The sequence below is a fragment of the Gymnoscopelus braueri genome, assembly GCF_963280865.1.
Source record: "Gymnoscopelus braueri genome assembly, chromosome: 1".
NCBI lineage: Eukaryota > Metazoa > Chordata > Actinopteri > Myctophiformes > Myctophidae > Gymnoscopelus > Gymnoscopelus braueri.
Genome location: NC_137603.1, coordinates 2,159,734 through 2,185,802, shown reverse-complemented (window position 1 = coordinate 2,185,802; position 26,069 = coordinate 2,159,734). Strand labels below are relative to the sequence as shown.

The window sequence follows — 26,069 nt, the reverse complement described above, 5'->3', positions numbered from 1 at the left end:
ATTGTTCAATATAAAGCATTTTAATCCAATTGGTGGCCATTTTCTTAAAATGTCCTTCATATACTTTCTACAGCGTGACCCTATCGGTTGAGAGGTGTATTGCACTCTGATACATTATAACTCTATGAGAAAATGACCACCGATAGCATTAAAAAAAAAAATATTGAACAATACGGAAGATACGGGTACTTACTGTAGTTAGACCGTCACCGAAGCGTTTCAACTTGTTACATCCACGTTTATGTAGATACGGGTTGTAAATGGAAAAAAAAATCCAAAACCAGGAACAAGTTGCGCCATGATAATTGTGACAAACGAGCGTCATGTGAACCATGTCTATTGTAACACAATCAATGCAACACAAAGATGAAAACGAAAGTAATAAAGTTCCATTTCTCTGTCCCACAATGGCGGTTCACTCGGTGTCTCTGTCCTTCCCAGTCAGTGTTTATTGTGTAAAATCATGGATTTATTTCTACATGTTCTTATGGACCAGCTGGTACAACACATCTGTGACAGGTAACGTTACATTACATTATACTACATATGGCCTGGGCTATAAAAGTTATTTATACACAGTGGTGGAAAAAGTACTCAAATGTTTTATTTAAGTAAAAGTATCAATACTGCAATGTAGAAATACTCTGTTAAAAGTAAAACGTCTGGAATTAAAAATGTACAGTAAAAGCACAAAACTATTGGTATCAAAATATACTTTAAGTAGCAACAGTAAAATAGCTCATTATGCAGAATATGTCCCATTTAAAGTTTTCAAAAAACACATTGTGAGCTTGTAGATCTGCTATTTTCGAATGGCCGAAATGTATATACTGTAGGGCTGACGTGGTTAATGTATGTTTTATAATAATAATCAAAATCTACAAAGTAACTGGTGACTAAAGTTTTCAAATAATTGTAGTGGAGTAAAAGTACAATATTTGCCTCTGAGATGTAGTGGAGTAGAAGTAAAAGTACTGGAAATTGGAAATACTCCAGTAAAGTAAAAATACTTTGACATTTTACTTAGATACCGTACTTGAGTAAATGTACTTAGTTACTTTACACCACTGCTTTTCAGGCCCCAACCCCCCAAAAATAATCATATGCTCAATAGCAGTGGTTCTCAACCTGTGGTACGTGAGGCCCCCTCTGGTGGTACGCAGAGTGTGTTTAGGCCTACTACATAGTTTACTGAGGTTAAGTTTAGGAATACCAGGTGAATACCGTCAGATTTGCCCCGGGGCGACTGTGTTTTGGGGCGAGCGTTTTGGTATTTGCCACGATCAGAACAACAAGTTAAATGGTGGCAAGTAATAAATAGCGGACTTAAAATTATGCAATCGTGGCTCAAAACTGGAACTAAGTGTGGATCAAGAGGAGAATATTTTGACTAGCAGCACGTAGAAAATGAAGTGGTGGATGACGTCTTTTCTGCCTCTGCTCGAGGAGCGCCAGTGAAACCGCCCCCGGGACGTTCCTAGACTCCCAGCACCAATTGGTGCCGTTCAAATGGCACAATAACCCAGTCCCAGTTAATATGATGCGGAAACTGGGATTCAACAGAACTGTGGGGCAGAGGAGTAGCCTATACAGACAGTGTGGTATGTTAATGAATCACTCATGCATGAAACCCATTTCAAACGGCATCTACAATGAACACACGTATAGCCTACTGAAAAGAGTTGATTCCTTAATAACAAGACAAACTGAATCAGGCAAAGTTGCGATTAACCTTACAGCTGTGACCAAGTAAAGCCATCGGCATGCCTCGCGCATTGCAACGCTGCTGTAAAAAGTTAAACTTCTCGTTAGCTGCCTCTGCACACATTGTGTGTGTGTGTGTGTGTCAGGGACGTGCTGGGCCCCTAATTCAGCCTGGGAATCTCAGATAGAGAGGCCCGTAAAGTGCGCGGCCACCGGATTAGCACGTCCCTGGTGTGTGTGTGTGTGTGTGTGTGTGTGTGTGTTTGTGTGTCAGGCACATGCAGAGGGGAGGGGGGGGGGTGCTTGAACACCTGCCTTTTTGCCTCAATTTTTTTTTTAATGAATAATATATCATTTAATTTTTTTAAGGCCTGCCCTACATACGTGGCCCTTATCAAGACGAACATTTACAAATAATTATAATTTCACTATTATAAATATTATTTATAATTTTAATTTAAATGAACTGGCTGCCATCAGTCAGTTTTAGTCTCACTTTTCACCTGATGCAGTGATGTCAAGTGCCCCTCCCACCCAGGTTTTTATTTTATTTATTTTTTTAAGATTCTAGATAATAGCCTATATATTTTTTTCATTATAATGTAGAAACAAATAAAATTGCGTTTGAATAACTTTTGTGACTTGTAAGGTAACATGCTCATTACATGAGTTGCAGGAGATTTTTAGTAGGCCTATTACACATGGTACCATGTACACACAATTGACAACAAGACAGCAAAAGGGCCATACTTGAGGACAGGAAGAGATTAAGTTCTGCCAGCTAAACTAGTTTTTTGTGTGTCAACTTTAAGAGTTGTGGTTTCCATTAAGGTGAACATGAGACAGTCTACGGTATGCCGAATCGAACTATGAAAAATGTACAGTACACGATGAGTGATTCATGAAGGGCATGACAGGATTTAAAGGAATGCAGTGTCACAATAGTTTGATGCAAAGGTGCCTAACTTTGATCAGAGGTAAGGAGGAGGTGGCACAGTCGGTAGTGCTGTCGCCTCACAGCTAGAAGGTCCTGGGTTCGATTCCCGCAGGGGAAGCTATGGGCGCTGGGGGCGTGTTCTCTCCTCCGCGTCATCAGTGCCCATACCCTAGGTGGGGTTGGCGAAAGGGCCTTTCTGTGTGGAGTTGGTATGTTCTCCCTGTGTCTCCTAGGGTAGGTACCCTCACAAAAACATGCAGTAATCCTGGTCACTATACTGCCTCCCCCTGGCCAGCCGGGGCGCCTGATGGAGGGGAAGGGAACTGGTTGGAATAACGTGTTCCTTCCACGCGCTACGTCCAACCAGGGAAATTCTCCCCTGTCAGGTGACAAGAAGGTCAGTTGGCTCTCATGCATTGAAGGAGGCATGAGCTCGGCCCTGGCCTCCCTAGGTTGGCAGAGGGAAGGTAGTGCCCAGGATTACATAGACAATTGGCACTGGGTGTAAAAAATAGGGTTACAAAATAGCGGGATAAAAATTTAGAAAAAAAAAAAAAAAAAAAAAAAAAAAGAGGTAAGGAGGAGGTCTGATGGTGAGGCTGTGGATCAAGGGTTTCCATGGATTATGATTGCGGAGTGTTATTATGGTTATTATTAGCATTATTGGACACTTTGAAACGCTTCCTCTCAGCTGACATAAATTAACTTTACTTTACTCCAGTTCTGCCCTCCGGTGCTCCTTCTCAACAGATGACATGCCTTTTGTTTTTACTCTTTTCCTGCACCATTTCTCACTGTGGTCACTCACATTACAGTTGACTTGAATTGTTTCATTGTCTGACAAACCTCATACACTCCATTAATTGTCTTAAAAAATATAAATACTAGTATCCCACAAAGGATTAAACGGATGTTTTGACTTTTTCAGGGAATCTTGTTGTCTTGTTGTCCTCACATGATGCAATCATGTACGGGTACAACATACAATACCACAAATCTCCTGCAACATATTAATGAGCATGTCATCCCGACACTTTATGAGTCATCAAAATTATTCAAACACATTTTTTTTAACATTCAATTGTGTATCTTAGAATATGTTTTTACATTATAATGAAAAATATGTAGGCTATATATAGTATTTTTTATACAAAAAGGAAAAACAAAAAGGAAAAAAAGAGTGCCACGGACATAGACAAGACAAGTCTTGCCACAGACTTAAAATAACTGATGTACGGATATGTTGATGACCCCTGGTTCAGAAGCAGCTATTTGCTACCAAGGCAAAGCAGGGCAGAACTGGACAAGTGAAACTGGTTGTCGTTAGTTGAGAGACAATGTTTCAAAGTGTCCAATAATGACAATAACAACTATAATAACACTCCACAATCATAATCCATGGTAACCCCTCCATCCACAGCCTAGGACCTCCTCCAACCTAAAAGTTAGCTCACCTCTGATCAAAGTCAGGTGCCTTCACATTAAACTATTGTGACACTGCATTCAATTACAATCCTGTCATGCCCTTCATTAATCACTCATCATGTACTTATCTTTTTTGTCTCTCAAGTTTCCTTGTTGCAGTGTTCCATTGGCATTTTATCCTTGAAGTTTCCGTGAGAAGCATTTAACATGTAATTATCATGTCTAATAAATCAAAACAAATCAAGTGTAGCTTGTAGGGTGTGTCTTTTCCCATTGTTACGTGTGCATGCCTTGGACTTTCTCATCAACAGAGAATACCTGCTCACCTTAATGGAATGCACTAGCTACCGTACCTTGCCAAACCAAATGGTTTAGCTGGTAGAACTTGATCTCCTTCTGTTCTCAAGTAACACTGTCTTTTGAAAAGCCAGCAATCTCTATATTAGTTAGGGGTCCGATCTTTTCATTAAAAAAATATATATAGGCTATATATATTATTTATGCATGTAGAATTTCTTTTTATCATTTATTTTGTAGCAATAAAAGACAATATGTCTCAAAACACTCAGTTGAATTATTGCCAACAAAATAAATGTTAATTAAAGAAATTAAAACAAATACTGAATCTCTGAACATTGTGGCTTGCAGTTATTGCACATAGCCAAAATACAATAATAATATTAGACTTGTCATTCAGGATGGAAAATAAAGTTGTCTTTTTGGGGAGAAGTGGAACTTAGAAGTCATTTAAGTTTAGCGTGAGGGAGAGGGTCTACTCTGAGTACTACAGCAGGGGTCCCCAAGGTTTTTTAGGTCAAGGACCCCTAAGAGAGAGATGAAGCAGGGACCCCCACTACATATTGTATAAAATTTGTGTTGCAGATTAAACCTTTTCATAGATTTCATAGATAGCTTCATAGACTTGTTTGACAGCACTGTCATCAGTGTATTTATCAGACATGTCAAACTCTCAGTACTTAGTAAAGTTGACCCTAGGCTCTGTACTTGGTCTGCTCTTTTCCCCTCTACACTCTACCTCTTCTAATGTTCCCCTCAGAATATAGGGATATTAGGGTTCATGTGGTTAATGTAAATAAAAGATAAAGGTCCTATCACACAAAGATTTGGAGACCCACCTATAGTAACTCTGAGAACCCCCTAGGGGTCCCCGACCCCCTGTTGAAGACCCCTGCTCTACAGTGAATTACTTGATATACATTCAGTTGGATATTAAACACACACACACGCACACGCACACACACGCACACACACACACACACACACACACACACACACACACACACACACACACACACACACACACACACACACACACACACACACACACAGACAGACAGACAGACAGACAGACAGACAGACAGACAGACAGACAGACACCCAGACACCCAGACACACAGACACACAGACACACACAGCTGACATTAATGTATATATAATAGTGCTGTTGGTTGCTATGTGGTCAATGCGGTGGTTAACCAGCTAGTGTTACACAGCTGACAGGCAATAATATGCGCATTTGTGTTGAAAACGCATCGCATCTGATCTGATCACACTGATCTAATCCAAGGAAGTTGGAGCAACTCTCTAAAATCGTGGATTTTAGTTTGGCTGGTCAATTCGAGATGACAACAGCAGCAAAGGCTAGTAGTAGACTTATATTTGAGATGTACTGTATGATGATCAGTTATTATTCCAGTCCTCTATCCACGATGTTTTACAACGTTGACGACCAGTGCTACTCCTCCACTTGCGTCTGCCTCTGTGGCACTGTGGCACTGTGTGTGTGTGTGTGTGTGTGTGTGTGTGTGTGTGTGTGTGTGTGTGTGTGTGTGTGTGTGTGTGTGAGTGTGAGAGTGTGTGTGTTTGAGTGTGTGTGTCTGAGTGAGTGTAGAGTGGGGAGAGGGGAGGGGTGGGGATTTAGGCGCTGCAGCCTGTAGAAACAGCCAGCGCGTTACAGAGAGAGACGTCTTTTCCATACGAGGTGTTTTACCGAGGGAGAATACTTCTCCATATGACGGCGTTAAAATGATGACTTTAAGACGTGTTTTGTAACGTTAAATAAAATAATACAAATATTTTATTAATACAATAAAATATTAATGAATACAAAAAAAATATTCATTCCCGATCCCGATCTTTTTTTCGCGATTCCGATCTTTTGAAAATGACGTGATCGCCCCCGATCCCAGATCACGTGATCGGATCGGGACATCCCTAATATTAGGGCAGCTAAGTGGCCCTTTTGAGGTTGAAGCACTGTCTGTACTGATGAGACTAACTATTATTATCTGCTAATTGGCTGAAGGGGTTGTCACTCAACGGTACTAATCCAGCCCAGCTCCCAAATTGCCCATAGGCCAGACTCTTTCCTGAAATCAAATGCAAATGAGATTTCCGGAGGGAGGGGGCTAGTTTGTGGTATGAGGCAAGGATAACGGGATAGCTGGGCACTAGGGACATGTTGGCACCTCGATGTAAAATTGGATATTTTATCCAACATGTTAAGAAATAAAATATTTGGAAAATGTTTTAAAGTAAAGTGTACATGATTAGAATATGCTTAAACATTCGGCAATTAAGGTTAATATTTCTACAATTGCTACAAAACCTGTATATCCAGTCATTTTCAGTCACATCAACAAGAAGTTGATGGATATAATTAAGTCTGATAATGATGTACCCGACCCGTACGCGACCCGACTCCGGATAAGCGGTTGAAGATGGATGGATGATAATGATGTATACCCTGCATGTTCACATCATGTATAGTTTACAATACTTAAGACCATTTTTCAAATATATATATTTTTTCAATTTTGGACAAAATAGCCAAATTTACATTGAGGTGCCCATATGTCCCTAGTGCCCACCTATCCTGCATCCAATGCAGGAGGCAGAGGAGAGGGTAATGGCAGTAATGACATGGGCCATGTTATTGTGGAACATCTTGCTCCTAGCATAAGACATCCAACATACTACATTTCTGGTGTGATATGGCACGAGGGAGGGGGGACCCCACCCTCATCGCCCCCCTATACCCCCACCCCCATATCCCCGACATTCGCCACACCCCCATTTTCCTGTCCCCTTCCTACCTGAAAGCCCCCCTATACCCACCCGTCACACCCATCCCCATACCCCCCACACAGCCCCCTACACCCCTCCTTGCACCACCATATCACCCACCACACCCCTATTTCCACCCCATTACATACCAAGCAGCTGCTACCTTAAAGACCCTCCATATCCACCCACCAGCTTTCAGTAATAACATGTATTATATCCACTACTAACCCTACTCCTGAACATGAAATATGGATAACATTTTTAACAGCTAATTTCAGCAAATTTACATTGATGTCTAGTGGTGATAAGTTGATTAATGTGAGAGAAATAATAAAATACATTCATTCATTAATTAAATAAAATAATTTGCTGTTCACTTCAGAAGTACCTCCACAGAACTATTGATTTATTTATTTTTATGTTTGGAGTCTGGTGTTCAACCATCTTTAGACTTTAGTTTAGGTATTTCTTTACTTAATTCTCTCGCAGAGCCATGCAGTGATGCCTTATATGGGGATTGGTGGGCGGCTCCCTATGGTAATTAGGATTAACTGGCACACCCCTTCAAATTACGAGGATTGGGATTCATCATCATAAGAACATAGTTACGAACAATTCTGCCTTTTAAGAACGTTTCATGAATCTGACTCGACTTTACTTAGGAAGTCACTTAGGAAGAAATGTAAGAGGAAACATTAGGAACTTATTGCTGCATGAGGCCCAATGTTTCCAACTGACTTTCATCAGGTATTTCTGATTAAGGGGTTAAAATTTGGTTGATGTGTGTGAGACTTGTTGTTGAGTACCCTACCCACCCAACATAAATCTGCATCCATGCCTGCAGAGATGGTGGTTGCAGAGAGGCAGGTTTTGTTTGCAAGGCATGTGGTTCTTTGTGATCACAATGTGGTCACAAAGAAGAAGCTGTTATCTGTATTTTCATATATATACCCACACGCACAACCGTTAACTTCACCTTGTCAAAACAAGATGACGCCGACATGCACAGCGGTGAACTTCACCCTGTCAAAACAAGATGGCACAGAGACAAGTCGACTTGCTTGGTCTCCACACAAATAACCTTTGATTTCCTATACGAACACATCAGGTCAAAATGCATGTCAGATCCTGTGTCTAGGTGAGACATGACCTTTGACACAATGTAAATGTCTCAATAGAAGAGCAGGGAGATAAAATATAACCACCCCAATTATATAAGTTATATTGTATCAACACACTCTACCATACAGATTGGACAAAATTACATTTTATTCACTAAAAAAGGTTATATAGTGCCTCTTCTTTTTTTGTATATATATTTGTTATTGAGTTTTTGTGACTTACAGGACATACACTATCACACACATTCATACACATATACACGCTTGCACTTGCAATTCAAACAAAAAATGTATCACATACTTATTGCCTCTTTAAGCAGATCTCATTATGTGTTTTACAGTACATACCTTTAAAAATACTTAAAGTACAAGTAAAAGTAAAAGTAGAAGTACTTTTCTTAATTTTTATATCAATGAATTGCTGTACTGTTTTGACAATGAATTTATAGGACCTTGTAACTCTCTGAAACCACCTGATGTGCTTGTAGAACCACCACGTTATACAAAGCCTGCAGAAACACCTATAAAAAATCAAATAGAAATGACTGAGCAACCAGAACTAAATACTTTTACTCCTATACACCCATACAAGATGTAACAAAGAGGTCGAGCGGAGGGGAAGCCAGAAACATGCTAGTGTAAAGTACAGTACTCATAAGTACATTTACTCCTTTACTGTCCACCACTGTAACATGGTCCATACGTAACACCACCAGGGGGCAATTTTCCATCAAATATGTATTATTTGTATTCATTTTTAAAATAATAATACATTCAAATTATATGTAATGTAAACGGTGAGGTTCTCATATAAGCCCTCCTAGGGTTTCTTACCTCACCGGCACAACAATATTTCTGTCACCTCTTCCTAGGAAATAAATAGTATTATGTGTGTGTATGTTATTTGTGCAAATCAATACAATGTAATAAAAAAATCAAAACTCTAACTCACAGCGTATGACTCCAGTGTGCATCATGAACTACAGTAACACCATGCTTCATTTTGTTTTGTCTCAAGGAAAACAGGTGATTGGGTCTCAGGACGTGCTGGTCAAAGTGGGAGATGAGGTGATCCTTCCATGTCACATTGAACCACCTGTCAACATGGCCAGGCAGACAGTGGAGTGGTCCAGATCCGACCTGAAGCCGGTTTACGTGCATGTCCTCCAAAATGGACGTTACAATACTGTCCCTCAGAACCCGTTGTACGTAAAGAGGACGTCTCTATTTGCTGAGGAGCTGCAACTTGGTAACATCTCACTGAAGCTGACCAGTGTGAAGCTCTCAGACGAGGGGACCTACAAGTGTTTTGCTCCTGACCTGAGGAGCAGCAGTTTGATCAATCTCCTTGTTGGTAAGATTTAGTGTCCTTCAAATGGATGTAAAAATGATAGACCCTGCTGTTTTTAATTTTTAGATATGCTTATTATTACTGTTAGTCATTTTTAGTTTATTTTAGACTTATTGTACAGTGCTGGTCCTCAGTACAATTTTCGTTTCATGTGTAAGCATGCCAAATGAAACTTGAAATAAGAAGGAAGAAAGAGCAAGAAAAATGTTTTCATTAATTGTTTTTTGAACAAGACTTCTCAAAATCAACTCCTGAACATTGCTTTCTATAGAATGGACGGATGGACGAGCGGACGGACGGTCCGCGCTCCATTAAGAGTTAACGTTTTGTATTGTCATATTAAAGATAAGCTAATAATGTTAAAACATAAGATAGGCTACTATAAAATCATTGCACCAAGCACAGCTACATCAGCCTGACACTCAGCCTGAACTTTCATTTGGTTTCACTCCATCATTCAGTCTGAAAGCCCTCTCAGTGCAGCCGTTTTCTGAGATGGGGGCGTGGCCAAAGTGGGACTCATTGAAGATTGGTTCATACTGGATTATCCCGATCCCGATTGGGTCGTTTAGATTTGCAAACGAGAAAACCCCCGCCTTCTACAGCGTCACCAGACCCTGAATGCGAGGCTAGCGATTTCAGGGGCTGGAGCCAGGCTACAGACACATACTTTTAAAAGTGAGCTGTTGTTTTAATAGAGGACACATTGTTATTAAAATGCATAGTTTAAATCTTTGGCATCCCACGGTAAATCCTATAATAGGTATTCCCGTATACAAGACGTGATGTTTTTCACACTAAATTCAGTCATCCATGCTGGCATTCATTTCACAGAGTTCCGTGCTGTGATGGGTTATTTACTCCACTAATGGTCTTTTTTATAACTCTCTCACAACAGCTCGTCTCCAATACATGTCTCTGTCTCAGCTGCAGTTCTGTAAACAACGTGCAGGCTCTGAGGTAGACTCTCTGTATGCATATTCATCAAAAGACTGTGTCACACGGTTAACATAGCAGATCATAACACATCGCAGATGTGACGTGTTATGGACTTGTCAATCTGGGAAATATTTCCCCCTTTGTTTTTGCCTCTGGGGGCACCACCTCCTTTTTAGTGTAGAAACAGTAACTTAGTTTTGCTCCTCCCCTTTCTTATTCCACTTACTCCTTCTGTGTTTATTCCCACTAACAACAATACTACATGTTTAGGGCAGTGGTGCTGACACATTCTGCTTTTAGCAGAATCTGTCTTGAGAGATTATGGACTTGTAGATCTGCTATGTTACCCGCGCAACACTGACGTACGAAGAAGCTTAAACTTGTCACTCCCTTCACAAACAAAGTCGGATGCTTTTGTCACTGATGGTTTTATTAAGCACATTTACGGCTTACTTGACCAATGTCAAAACTGGTACAAGACAAAAAATAAACAATGAATGACATAAACATAATGTATACAAAAACATAATGAAAGAAAATACGCTTGGACTTAAATTTACCTCACTGACTGCATATTGCAGTGAAGGGAATGAATGCGTCCAGGAAACCCAAAATAACCAATAAACAAACAAACTGAAACAAAAACAAATTGATCAATTAAACTCATAATTAAACATAACATACAACTTAAACGTTGACATTGAAAACAATAAAACAAACCTTTGGTCAGCGCCACGCTGCTTAAAAACAAAACCACTCTCACAGAAGTCTATCACACTCTGAGCTGCTAGTGAGCTCTCTCAACCGGTTCACACCATATAAGGCGAAGGCCGTACCGCTTGTCAAAATAAAATAAATATTGGTGAAAACAAAATAATGACAAAAATAACAAGTTATGGCAGCAGCTACACCAGTTATTACCGTAATTCCTCCTACACTCGTGGATGGTAAATCTTCCTAGCTGTCCAAAGAAAGAATAACGCACATCCTCCGTTTTTTTGGTGCTGAGCCAAACTGCAAAAACAGAATCACGAAAAACAAGATGGCGGCTCGCAACTCACTTTAAAATGCTCCAATTTTATTCACAGCACAGCGAGAATAACACAACTTTTCGACCTTGTCTTTTTCTTCAGTATGAAAATACTAGAAAAAGTCTGCAAGGTGAAAACGCCTGAAAATCTAGTATAGATGATGATTACAGTAGGCCTCGCCCAGCTGTTGCTGGAAAGAAAGTGTGATCTCTGTGTCTTACATGTTTTTGCTTGTTGTACTAGGAGGATCTACCGATTCCTCGTCACACGTCTAACTAGAAATATTGGGCCTCATGCAGCAACCGTTCTTAAAGGAGCATTTCACCCCTGGAAGAAGTTTTCGGTCTTTTAATGAAGTTTAGGAGTGAAGAAACAAGATCCTGGGTTTTTTTTGTGAATAATCTGTGTTTTTAGATATCTAGTAATCTTCGCAATATTTGTGACGTTATTTGCATCATGAGAGATATGTCTCATTCCTTTCCGCACTACATGTTGTCTCGACGCGTCTCAGTCAGACCAGCTTCAAAGACAGCCCCAAAGGGTGTTCCCAAGATTCGGTCCAACCTTGAACCTTCTTGCACTCCACCCCTTTGTTTTGAGTTGTAAATAATACCCACCCCTTTTTAGCTATGCGTTCCCCGTTCAGATTTGTATCATGGCGTCAGCACGCATATCTGAGTTAGAGGATTCCATGGAGGAAGATGACTACTTTCAAGTTATGGCTGATTTTGAGATACAGGAGGGCTATCTTTTTGAACCGGAGTATAGCGATGAACAGCTCCAGCGCAGGGACGAGGAAGAGGCGGCGGCGGCGGCTGCTGCTCTAGCAGCCAGGCAGGCAGCATTAGCTGCTGGGGCGGACGTGGAGCAGCCACGGGTCGGGAACACTTCTTGGTGCCTGTGCACCAATTGCATGCCCATGGTGACAGACATCGAGTGTATTTGTTGCCACGAATTCCCCCGTGCGCAATTCCTGCTGGATGAGCTGTTGGATGAGCAAGATGCCAGGGGGGTAACAGGGCAACCGATATGTACAACTGTGCACAACAGCTTTCCAATAAGCATAGATTGACATAACCTGGAACTCTACTTCAGGATTCCCAAAAAGAACTGGGAGAATCAACCAGAACCAAAGGGGCCAAATGGACGCATGTCTGACGAGTAAGTAAACATTGCTGTAAAGTAACCACTATCACTAGCCCTGAAACATGACTGTCATACCATGACAGTCATGGTGCCGAGTCCCCCTGGTCTAAAGTTGTGTTCGATTTTTTCACATTGCCAACTCTCACATAAACATAAACGTTCAGATTTCAAATATAAAGTGCTTACCACCGAGCCACGGATGTTACAAGGCGACGCGGACCGCGATGAGTACCCGTATCTCCCGTATTGTTCAATAAAAAGCATTTTAATCCCATCGCCGGCCATTTTCTTTTTTGTTTTGTAATGTATCAGAGTGCAATACACATCCCAACCATTAGTGTCGCATGGTTGAAAGTATCGGAGACAATTTGGAGAAAATGGCCGGCGATGGGATTAAAATGCTTTTTATTGAACAATACGGGAGATACGGGTACTTATCGCGGTTCGCGTCGCCTTGTAACATCCATGGCTCGGTGGTAAGCACTTTATATTTGAAATCTGAAAGTTTATGTTTATGTGAGAGATGGCAATGTGAAAAACAACACAACTTTAGACCAGGGGGACTCGGCACCATGCGTCATGTGAACCATGGCTAGCTGATGAAGGTACATGGAGCCAATTACGCGTCCTGATCTGATTGCATTGTTGCCTCTTTTGAAATAAAATAATAAGTAGCCTGTCCTATCCTACACGAGGGACACAACGTGAGTGCTGGCATCAATTATTTTATTAGCTTATGAATTGTAGACTCCTGGGTCGTTATAATGTTCCAGGTGGATAATATTCTACCCAGTGTGTGTGCATTTTACATGTCAATATTAGGCTACTGTAGGTCTGTATTTACTGTAAGCATTGAAGAGTCAAATGGAAAGATCCGTGGTAGTCACAGGAGCATGAGTGTATGGACAATATTCATTCAACTCAACTGTTTTAGGCCTACATGGAAGCTAGATACAAGTATTATTCGTGTACAAAAATTGGAAAATGGTGAGGTGCATAATGAGGTGTTTGTATTATTTTAGCTGTCATTCTGAATAGAGGTGGAATATTCCAGTCCATGTAACGGTAGTCTACCGATCTAATCAATGATTAGTAATCATGTCTTTTGTCAATTATATCTTTCAGTCAGTATCGTTTGGTAGCCTACAGGCACTACGTTGAGTGGGTGTTGCAAGGAGAGAAACTTGGTCCAGGAGTTCGCATCGTCTTACCGGCCTGCGTCATAAAAGCCGTCAGATCCGCATACCCATCACCAACGGGACAATACCGTGGATTCCAGCAAGTCCGTGAGGCTTTTGAAGAGCTATGAACAGCCCCCTTTAGTTCTGGTTTATTTTTCCAGGTTATGTCGATCTAAGTTTATTGCAAACACATATACACATATCGGTTGCCCTGCTGGTCCCCCCGTGGCATCTTGCTTATCCAACAGCTCATCTCGTCTCCATGGACATGCATTTGGTGCACAGGCAGCTGAAATTCAGCTGAAATCCAGCACATTTTTTTTTTCATATTTCTTATTTGTTTTGGAAATAAAACTAAGATTGTTCACATTTGGTTGCAATATTCATTGAAGGTATGCCTATAATAACCATTCATGAGAAATGTACATTTCATTACTTGGCCAGTATTTTCAGTTTGACATATTTGATACCAATTACAGCTGTGGGACTATAATGTACTTTTGAACCATCATTAGACATATCTGGTCTGATGTCTCATTTGGCACAGAATTCCTTTTAGCATGTAAGTTACATAAACAGTGTACGTCATGAGTATACTGTCCATGTTTTAGTCGGAGATAACAGTGAAAACTGCCCAAAAACAGAGTTATTTGTATTTGGTCACATGTAATGTAGCAGGGGAAGCCTATACTGTTATCAACTTGGTGTTAGTGTTCGCATATTCAAAATGATATGGTGAGTAAAAACCAGATTACAAAGTAAGCAAGTCTACTAGCCTGAGTTCAATATTATCAAGACTTATCACAACTTTGTGGGATGATAAATAACACTGGTTGCATCTTACAGTACATTTCATAGCTTGTATATGAGCACAATGTAAGGGACACAGCACACAGGTAGTAGGTTTTTCCTTTTTACTTCCATATTGGCACATACAAGGATTTTCTCTGGAGCCGGTGCATTACACAGTAGTATGCAACATTCTCCATTCACTCAAAATGTAAACAAGCAATGACAAGGTAAACAGTTTCCATAGTTTCAGCTTGATTCAATATTCCAATTGTCACACCTTGATTGACAAGAACATAATAGTAACATTCTATGTTTTGGTTCCTAAAATGATAGCAGCAATAATATACTGTGCACAATGCCTGGCTGTAGAATAAGCATAAATGCACTCAGACAATGTTATGCCAAAACAGTGTGTTGGTATTCAACTGTGATCATACCCACTTTGAAGTCCATATATTCATTTCTGCTCAACTTTCACGTGCATGAGGGGCCTTCTTTCAAGGACAGTTATTGTCACATCACAAGTTTACAGGTGTGAAACAATGGGTGAAACGATTGCAGTTATAAAATATAATCATAATAGATGAAGAAGTGATAATGCCTGTGTGACGTCCCACGTAGCCAGAGTGATAAGCAGCAGGGCTCAGCACTCAGCCTGATGATGGAAAGTGTTCTGCCTTTTTCAGCACATCAAGGGTGGCCCATTTGAGGTCCTTGGTCATGTGTACTTGAACTTCAAGTGTTGAACAAAGCTGCTATCATTTGCAGTCTCCTGGAAATTAGAAAATAGCCATAGACAAAACACAAGGAAAATGGTCAGATATGTGAAATGTTCCCAATATGAGCAGATCAAATGTATGGACACATAACGGTGCAGGGTTCAACTAATGACAATGAAATAAGGCAGCACAACAAGGAACTTGAAATTGCTGACCATCTCCACTGCGACACCGTCGATGCACAGGGGAGCAAGCTCTCTTCCCGGCCTCCTGTAGTCCATAATCAGCTCCTTGGTGTCCTTCATTGAGTGCGAGGTTGTTATCATGACACCATTGTGTCAGTGATTTGAGCATATTCCTGTAGGCAGTCTCTCTGTAAAAAATGTATCCCACGATTTTGTAACCCCATTTTTTACACCCAGTGCCAATTGTCTATGTAATCCTGGGCACTACCTTCCCTCTGCCAACCTAGGGAGGCCAGGGCCGAGCTCATGCCTCCTTCAATGCATGAGAGCCAACTGACCTTCTTGTCACCTGACAGGGGAGAGTTTCCCTGGTTGGATGTAGCGCGTGGAAGGAACACGTTATTCCAACCATTTCCTTTCCCCTCTAGGGAGGGTACCTACCCTAGGGAACACGGGATGAACATGCAAACTCCACACAGAGGCCCTTTCGCCAACCCCACCTAGGGTATGGGCACTGATGACGTGGAGGAGAGAACACGCCCCCAGCGCCCACAGCGTCCCCTGCGGGAATCCTGTAGGCAGTCTCATCATCACTGATGAGACCCATCACCGTCATCAGCATGGTCACCAGCAACTGCATCAGAATATGACAGGAGAGGTGTCACTGACTGGCAACATTTTTGGGAACAATCAAGGAGAACACTAGAAGCTTCACAACATGCAGGACTTACCTATTGGAACCGACTCCGACTTCTGTCAAGTAATTCCTGCAGTGGGGGGGCAGGTGTACGGGCAATGTTGGGCGGAAGGTCCGATGGTTGAGGCAGATTGAGTGAAGATGTCGGGGCCTTGTACACCACACTTGGGTCCCGGCGACGCTCAATGACCAGCTGCATTAGTGCGTCTCTAAAGTGGTAGGTGCGAGGCTTATAAATCTTTTTCTCCACCCACGTGCCTGAGCGCCTGCAGTTGACCTTCTTGTGACGCGGTGCACCTGAATAAAAGGAGGAAAAAAAGTTTCAACAAGGACTCACCATTGAAAGTCTGCTGCAAGTGTAAAAAAATATGTCATATATCTGCTCCTAAAACACACCTGTAAGAGTAGTGGCTTGCCTTCTCTTTACAACATTCTCGTTGTGCTCCATAATGGCAAGATGGCCTCTCTCCTTCATCCCCATGTAGGATAATGACTGGCGTTTCGGGATGTATTTCAGCAGGGCACTATGGAACACCTCAAGCTCACCTGTGTGTTGTAACATGAAAGCACACAAACATCTACTGTAAACCAACTGGTATGTGTCATTTGAAAAGGTGTCAACTTGACAATCACTTATGATTGCTTATCGCATTCAAGGGCTAATTCCTCACCAGTATGCTTGAAGAGGCCCATTTGTCCAAGGTCCTTTAGGAGCCTTTTGTCCTGGACCAGGGAGGACAGCGTCTTGTACGATGCAGACTCCCTCTGCATCCACATCCTCTTCCGTCGCTGCTCTGAGCACAGTGGAAGATGATGGCAGCTGTGCTCATCGTCACCCTCTTTCCACTTGTGCTCATCACATACATGGTGAAGAATGGACAGCCACCTCTGCTCCAATAGCTACAGTATTGTGAATATCAGTTATTGACTGCTTGGTAATGACTGGCACAATGGAAAGAAATTGCAACTGTCTGAGAACAATCCAGAATCGTACTGCTGGCGATCCCTCACCTCTGTGTCACCGTCACATGTTGAGCAGGAAAACCACATGTGGTTATAAATGGACCTTTCAAGAACAACATACACAAGAATAAACAATTACACTGAACAAATGACATGTTTGAAATATGCGTCTTCTTTGCATAAAGACTCAACACTCACATTGTCCAGCCACGCAATACGTCCAGGGCTTTTTTTTGCTTCTGGTCTTCAACTTTTTCAGGAAACCTACACACACACACACACACACACACACACACACACACACACACACACACACACACACACACACTGAACATTGTGCCCTGTATTGCATGAAATTACATGTGCTGCCACAACTATCTGATGATAACATGAATAGTATATAGTGCATACAGCTTTGAACCAGAGCCAACCTTTAGCTGTGTGCCATACGTCAAACTGATGTTCGATCTCCGGGTACTCGACTCTCATCAGCTTTCGGACCGAGGGAGAGCGATCTGTAGCGATCACGTCCACATACAACCCCATACCAAGCAGCTCTGTAAGTAAGCAAAGTTTATCTATGAAGTGCTTTTCAAAACATAGTTACAAGGTGCTGTACAATGACCCACAAAATGAGAAAATGTAGTTATAACAAGGCAGGCAACATAAGAGCAATAAAGCATATGAGAACCTGTCAGTCCACGCCTGAAGCCCAGTGGTTCCATCATAACAGAGCTGGAGGCTTCTGTGACCTGGAAGGAGGAGCAAGAAACAAAATGCAGCAGTACAGAAAGTTATTTCAGTAACACAATGTTACACTATGTTCTGTTAGAAACAGACCATCCTGCTGTGAACACAACATTTCAAAACATCAACATTACCTGAACCAGTTCAGTGTGAAGAATCTCCTTCGTGTCCTCCAACATGAAGGTGTAGTGGCAGAACTTGGCACTGAATCCAGGAGAGTCGCATCTGGCATCTCCCAGGAGTTGTGGCTCCTTAGTAGGACTATATTCTATGCCTTCCTGCTCAAAGTAGACTCGTGCCAAGAGTCCTCTCCTCTGCTGCTGATATAGGTCCTCAATGGCAGGGTGAAGATAGGCCTTTTGAAGTTCATGAAAGGTTGTGGCACCAAACATTTGCAGTCTCATGGTCTTTGCCCACGCTGCAATCTCAGTGAAGCTGCACCCCGTGAAAACAACTGCTCCAGCAACTTGTAAGTGGACCTCTGGCATGCCCCTGACATCCGGCGATGACCTCCAGGTGTCTGTGTGGCCGTCAGTGCACCGCCACTTGACGTTGAGCTGTGCACCAACATAGTGCTTCTGCACATCTGATTTTGCGATAGATTTACCACACACCTGGCAGAATTTGAAGAGGGACATTATCCTCTCCTCATCCACGAGCACCTTCCCACCCTTGAGCACCTTCCCCTTCCCATTCAATGCCGCCGCCGCCGCCTCCTCCTCCTCCTCCTCCTCCTCCTCCGTCATCGTCTCAGGCTCGTAGCGCTCATCCCCCAGGTCACACGCCTCCACATCGGTCTCAACTTCACTGGAAAGTTGTCCTGCGGTCTGAATGAAAACCATGACTTGAAAGCAATCTCTTTCATATGGAAGTATGATTGTATTCAAATGACAACATTCCAGATGTTCATGTCAACATTTGCAGACTTTTCATTGCATATTTTCTATGGCGCTAGAAGTGGATGACACCAGAGTAAAGTAGTTTTTTAAACAGCTAGGCTAACTTACAGATTGACTTGCCCCTGGCACTGCCACTGGAACAATGTTCAGCGACGTTGACGGTTCCTCTGTCTGGATGAGAGTAGAAACAGCAACATAGTGTTATGTCCAAAAAATACATGATCTATTACTACATTCAAACATTTGGACAGCTGTGTGAGGCCTGGTGAGGAATGGTTTAGCGGTACAATTCAAACAATTTATCAGATTCTGTTGTCCAAGCAATATAGAAATTAGTTATATTTGGTCTTATATTATTTTGACTAGTTTTTATTTTCCTGATCATGTTGCTAATGCTATGAAGAATGTCACACTCTTATTTCACTGTAAACTGTGGTGTGACAAAGTGCATTCTGAAGTGTAAGATCAGGGTAAATGGCATGACACTAGTCAGCAAATGGAGATGTACTGTAAATGGAGTGAAAATAAAATCACTTGCTGTAAAACATCTGGCCCCCCAGATATGTGGCCCAGTTGTAGGGGAGGTATTATTGAACTATTTTCCAACGTTGTAAAGCGAATTTGAAAAAGGAATTGACCTTTTCCTACAGATGTACAAACAAACTGTACAAAAGGTTTACAGTTGGGTTTTTCACAGCATGTATTGAAAAAGACGTTTGGGAATAGGTAAAAATGAAAATACAAACCCGAAAAACAAACAACTCAGATGGGCAAGGAAATATTACACCAGGCAACTTCGACACATGCAATAATAACGATAGCCATTCATATATACCCATTGTTATGCTACGCGTAGCTATGTTTGCTCAATGTACTCAGATATAACCATGGATCACACGACGGTCGTGAAGTCATCTACATAAACGTTCAGATTTCACATATAAAGTGCTTACCCCATTGCCACGGATGTTACAATATACATCGGGTGGGTCTAAGTACCCGTATCTTCCGTATTGTTCAATAAAAAGCATTTTAATCCGATCGGTGGCCATTTTCTCTGAATTGCTTTCAACTATGCGACCCTATCGATTGGGAGTTGTATTGCACTCTGATACATTATAACTATGATAAGAATGGCTGCCGATCGGATTAAAATGCTTTTTATTTAACAATACGGAAGATACGGGTACTTCTGGGGGCCCGTACATAATTGTAACATCCGTGGCCATGAAGTAAGCACTTTATATTTGAAATCTGAACGTTTATGTAGATGTACGGGTTGTAAATGCAGAAAGTACCTAAAAACCTGGTTGAATTTGCGCCATGACGCTCGTGACAGACGAACATCATGCGAACCATATGGCTAGTTTCAGGGCAATACTAAAGATATTACCGTGATCCGATCAAAACAAAACAGTGCTATGACTATTACAGTAACTTGGTATACCTGTGTTCGACGCCTTTTCGCAGGCGAAGGTCCGACTGACTCGGCGTCGTCCAAGTTGATGGAAGGAACCGCGGTGGTCGACAGTACTGGTCGAGGTTTTCGACCTCCCATGAGACGATACCTCATCTGGTCACATTCATACTCCTCCGGGTTGAAGTGTAAACTACACACTCTCATGTTCTGTAGCTCCCTGAGCGGTGTGCTGTCGTTCAACTTCGGGTTATTCATTGCTCTGACCCACTTCTTGCAACGCTCTGGATCCTTGACTGGAAAGGTGAAGGCACTAACTCCACCAGGATGATTCTTCCTTTTAGTAACTGTGCAATGTGGTACTGCACAAGGCGGTGTCATGTTTACGATAACTGTCTCTCAATACACACCAAGAAACAAGTCACCTCAAGACTACTCTGAACTCCTACTCTACAAATTGAATATGGCGCTTCTTGAGTTTATAGTACCCACGCATGCCCAAACATACCCAGGTGGCACCGGGGTAGCCATGTGTTGTGGGCAGTGCCAGAAGGCTCTGGTTGTGGGTGTGTAGATGATATTACGTATGCAATGTGGGTGGCTGCGTTTGTGAACCGCGCCCCGTCGGAGAGGGTGGGTGCGCAAAGCATTCTGGGAGTTGAAGTTATAGGCAGTGATACGCTGTGGTCCCCCCTGTGGTCACCCCTGGAACTTCTTCCAGGAGTGAAATGCTCCTTTAAGAGGAAATTTCTTCTTAAACCCACTTAAGAAGTTTTTAAGAAGATTTTGGTATACTCCAATGTTTTCTTAGCTGTGATCTATTCTCAGGTAAGAACAGAATCTACACACACTGAAGAGCACTCTTAGGGTGGCCTTTTAGTTCTTAAGTCTGACATGTTTGTGCAAAAATAATTAATTCTCGAAGTTTCTTCAATTCTACAGTTGTATAATATAGGATTTAAATTACAATAATATTTTTCTATCATATCTTTAGAGCAGTGGTTCTCAAAGTGTGGTCTGGGGACCCCCAGGGGTCCTTGAGGGAGTTCCAGGGGGTCCACAGCAAACGAGGAACAGTTTAACCCTATTTTATACTTTGTTTGAAAATAGCCGATCTACAAGCTCACAACGCGTCCCATTACTGGCCATTTTGAGCTTGTAGATCGGCTATTTTCGAAACATTTTGATAAATCTTGAACTTTTTTCCCTGGCAAAAAATATTTTCAGGTGGGGGTCTGCAGCCAAATGCATGTGAATTTGGGGGTCCTTCACATGAAAATGTTTGAGACGGGTCTGAAATTACAATCTAACCCAAACGGACCCGGTTGAGTTGAAGCCCAAGCCCCATACCCACCCCATAACCCCCCACCCAACCCACCCTCATCGCCCCCCCATACCCCCACCCCCATATCCCCGACATTCGCCACACCCCCATTTTCCAGTCCCCTTCCTACCTGAAAGCCCCCCTATACCCACCCGTCATACCCATCCCCCCCACATAGCCCTCTACACCCCTCCTTGCACCACCATATCACCCACCACACCCCTATTTCCACCCCATTACATACCAAGCAGCTGCTACCTTAAAGACCCACCATATCCACCCACCAGCTTTCAGTAATAAAATGTTTTATATCCACTACTAACCCCACTCCAGAACATGAAATATGGATAACATTTTTAACAGCTAATTTCAGCAAATGTACATTGATGTCTAGTGGTGATATGTTGATTAATGTGAGAGAAATAATAAAATACACTAATTAATTAAATACAATAATTTACTGTTCACTTGAGAAGTACCTCCACAGAACTATTAATTAATAAAAAAATTTGTTTGGAGTCTCGTTTTCCACCATCTTTAGACTTATAGTTTAGGTATTCTTTACTTCATTCTCTCAATTTTATTTCTGTGTATGGTTTCCTGTGATTTCTGTGTGCAGCAATCACACACAGGTGTGACTGCAGGCAGAGCCATGCAGTCATGCCTTATATGGGGATTGGTGGGGAGGCTCCTTATGGTAATTAGGATGAACTGGCACACCCCTTCAAGTTATGAGGATTGGGATTCTTCATCATCAAGAACATAGTTACGAACAATTCTGCCTTTTAAGAACGTTTCATGAATCTGACTCAACTTCTCTTAGGAATTCACTTAGGAAGAAATGTAAGAGGAAACATTAGGAACTTATTGCTGCATGAGGCCCATTGTTGTCATTGTAGATGGATGGATGGATAATCATATGTATTTGTTTTTGCAGGGAATGTCTCTCAACCAGTGATCTCTTTAAATGGACCAGAAGATGGTGGCTTGTCGTTGACATGTGATTCTGGGTGCTGGTATCCACAACCTGAGATGTCTTGGCAGGACAGTGATGGAAACATCACTGCTGAACCCTCAGTGACACAGAAACCTTCTCAACACTGTTACATTGTCCAGAGCAACGTTACAGTGAGGACAGCAGGTCGTGTGACCTGCAGAGTTCACCTGCCACACATCAACCGCACTGCTGACGGCCACCATACCATCACAGGTAGTGAATGTTTCCATCATTCTGTAACACCTTGAATAAGCTCTGTAAACACCTCTTTCACACTGTAACACTGAGTGTGTGCTGGTGTTCAGACAGTACTACTCTGAGTGTGTGCTGATTTTAGGCTCCAGCCCCTGAATCGTTAGCCTTGCATTCAGGGTCTGGTGACGCTGTAGAAAGAAGGGGTTTTCTCGGTTGAACATTTTCTATTTCAATTCAATTTTATTAAAGTGTCAAATCTCAACAAGTTGTCTCAAGACACTTTACATGTAGAGCAGAGACCCCACAGTCCAGACGTCAGGCAGACCCTAGGCTCTACGGTGGGGGCCTTCTGCCTCGACCGTGTCGGGGGGAAAGAAGAGAGAGAGAGGGAGAGACAGAGGAGAGACAGAAAGAGATACAAGTAGTAACAATAACAATAGTAGCAAATATAATAGTGTAAGATAGTATATGATAATATAATATAGTACAACAATAATGTGTATATGATAATATAATATAGTACAACAATAATGTGTATATGATAATATAATATAGTACAACAATAATGTGTATATGATAATATAATATAGTACAACAATAGTGTATACAGTATATAATGGTATAATATAAGAATGTTAAGATAATATACAGTATAGTGTAGTGGTATAGTGTAATGTAGTTGAAATCCACGGTCGTGCTCCATGGAGAAAAAATCTAACCGGTGGCCCGGTGCGATTGGGATAATCCATATGAACCAATCGCTAAAGAGAGTCACTTTGGCCACGCCCCCATCTCAGAAAACAGCTGCACTGAGAGGACTTTCAGACTGAATAATGTGTGAAACGAAATGAACATTTAGGCTGAGTGTCAGGCTAGGGTGGTACTACTCTGTTCTAGATCAGGGGCTTAGCGTCAGAGCATAGATGGTGGGCGCTGAAGATTTTGTGGTGGTCCCTGTTGTTCTGCCCATAAAGGTTTTCACACTTTATTACAATTGTTATATTTGTGATGATGATTTTTTGTTGTTGTTGTATGTGTAACGACCTGCAAATCCAAACCAGATATGCCACAGTATTCTGGCTATATTCGATAGTTTTGTCGAAGACTTAACCCTTCCCAAAGCATAATGGGACTATGCCTAAACAGAAATACCTCAGGTCGAGTGTAACTGTGAAACTATGAGTATTCCTGTAGGCAAACACTACATGCACTTATCCTGCTACTATAATGGACGACGCCACCCATGGAGTGCGGAGTCAGCGTTGTGGTCAGTCTCACAGCAGACACATGCCCCAACTAATTCCACACTTTCCTAAAAAATTACTCAGTATTCTGCCTATAACACCAGCTGCTTCCCATACCGTTACTGTACTTGCCCGATGTACAGTCAATATCAAACTAATTATTACCCAATACTTTTGCAGTTCACTTCCGCATGTGCTAACGTCAAAATCGTCACCTCCTCACTGGCACACACATACACACACACACGCACATGCACACACGCACACACACACAGACACACACACACACACACACACACACACACACACACACACACACACACACACACACACACACACACACACACACACACACACACACACACACTAGCAAGACCTCATGATGTAACATTACCGAGAGTGTGTGTGGGTGTGTAGTGATGAACGCAAGACCACCCCAAAAATTGGACTTATGCAGATACGTTCATTTTTGGATATTAAAGAGAAATCAGGTTTTTCCCCCACACGCTGCCACAGCATAAGGACCACAGTGACCTGGTCATAAAACCCCCTTTTGCCACGGACCCTGGGCTCCATCCAGGAAAGGGAGTTAAGGTCTAAGCCCGGTCGTAAAGATAAGGAGGGAAAGGAATGTAGATGTCCGCTGCCTGCTTCCACACCCCCCCGTTCACCAAACACACACACACACCCACACTCGCTCCTCTACTTTCCCCACTATGACAATGGGATAAAGACATTGTGAAATCATTGTTTCCCTGAACCAAAGGCCCACAGGTATGGCCCAAGTCGGGTGAAGAGAGGAACCATTGAATGTGTTGTGTGTGTCATCTAGGAATGGGTAATAGAACCCATATCATCATATGTGCTGTGACTTTAAAATTACATTGTTGTCCCAAAACCATGGCCTCCCTCACCGTGGGTCAACCGGCCCCAACTGTCCACAGCAAGGAAACCATTATTGCCCTATGGAATGTTTCACCACAGACACACACAGCCAGTCTTTCGAGATAAGGATGGAACCTGAGACTGTTTCAACATGAAAGAATGTCCTGCCAAGCGCTCACAGTGTCACACACACTAACTGGCGGGGCACAAGACAATGAGCGACAATAAATGTGAATAAACTGTTTATGTGTTATGTTCTGTGACTTTAAAATATATAATTATTGTCCTGTCTTATGACTACCACAATAATATGAACTTTGGTGTTTTTAAATGTGATGCTTCTCTTGTAAATTAGACTTCGAGGCTTACCTGCTGCCTATTTTGACATAAAGCTGTCATGATTAGTATCTAGACGATTCTAAATTCATTGTGATTCCGAATATCCAGCCAAATGTGTTAATAGAAAGTCCCCAAGATAGTTAAGCAGAAAAGTTTTAGTTTTCATATTGTAGGAAGGAGGTTGCCACTCCAGCTGCCTCCACTACGCCCCCAATGGGGCAAGAAGGAGGAAGGCCCCTCCTTCTCACTATAAAAGAACTGGCCACCCAGTTCTCACTCTCTTCCTGCACCAGACCACCAGCTCTTCTCTTCTCTGATCCTGACTTGATCCCAAAGGACCAAAAGGGGGGTGGGAGAAGGGGTGAGGGGCGCAGCCCCCTAGCACTCTATCTCTCCCACCGTACCCTGGCAGAACTCTGACCGCTCTCTGGACTCTGAAAAAAAGGACTGTCGTGAAAAGCCTCCCAACCAGGTCGTATGAGTCTGAAACATGTGAATTATGGCAACATCTAACGATATGCTGTATGTATGGAGCGGTCTCTACCTCCCTAAGGCTTCATGATCCATTCTTTTCCCCTTTCTCATGTCCAGATAGCGTTGGGTCATTTAAGTATCTGTTCATTTCTTTCCACACACGATATCCTATGTTTTACTTTATCTACTAACATTTAAGCCCTCATTTGAGTGGGGGAACTAATACATTTCTTTTGGTTCTAAGTTATCTAACTGGTTCCTTAGTAGTTA

At 42.1% G+C, this 26,069-nt stretch overlaps 2 protein-coding genes across 2 annotated transcripts in view; both read left to right on the top strand.

Moving 5' to 3' along the window:
• Window positions 1–398: 398 nt before the first annotated feature.
• Window positions 399–25,653, top strand: LOC308082086 (butyrophilin-like protein 1; the record flags this gene model as incomplete). The annotated part of the gene is made up of 4 exons (XM_080423696.1): window positions 399–519; window positions 9,293–9,628; window positions 22,603–22,875; window positions 25,619–25,653. The coding sequence occupies exons 1-4, from the start codon at window positions 408–410 to the stop codon at window positions 25,651–25,653; spliced, it is 756 nt and encodes a 251-aa protein (XP_080279822.1). The 5' UTR covers window positions 399–407.
• The window catches only part of LOC308103887 (GTPase IMAP family member 8-like), a 46,467-nt gene continuing 43,152 nt past the window's right edge, over window positions 22,755–26,069 (top strand). Inside the window, exon 1 of the mRNA XM_080454096.1 lies at window positions 22,755–22,875. The gene's annotated coding sequence lies outside the window, so the exon portion shown is untranslated. The remainder of the gene's footprint in view (window positions 22,876–26,069) is intronic.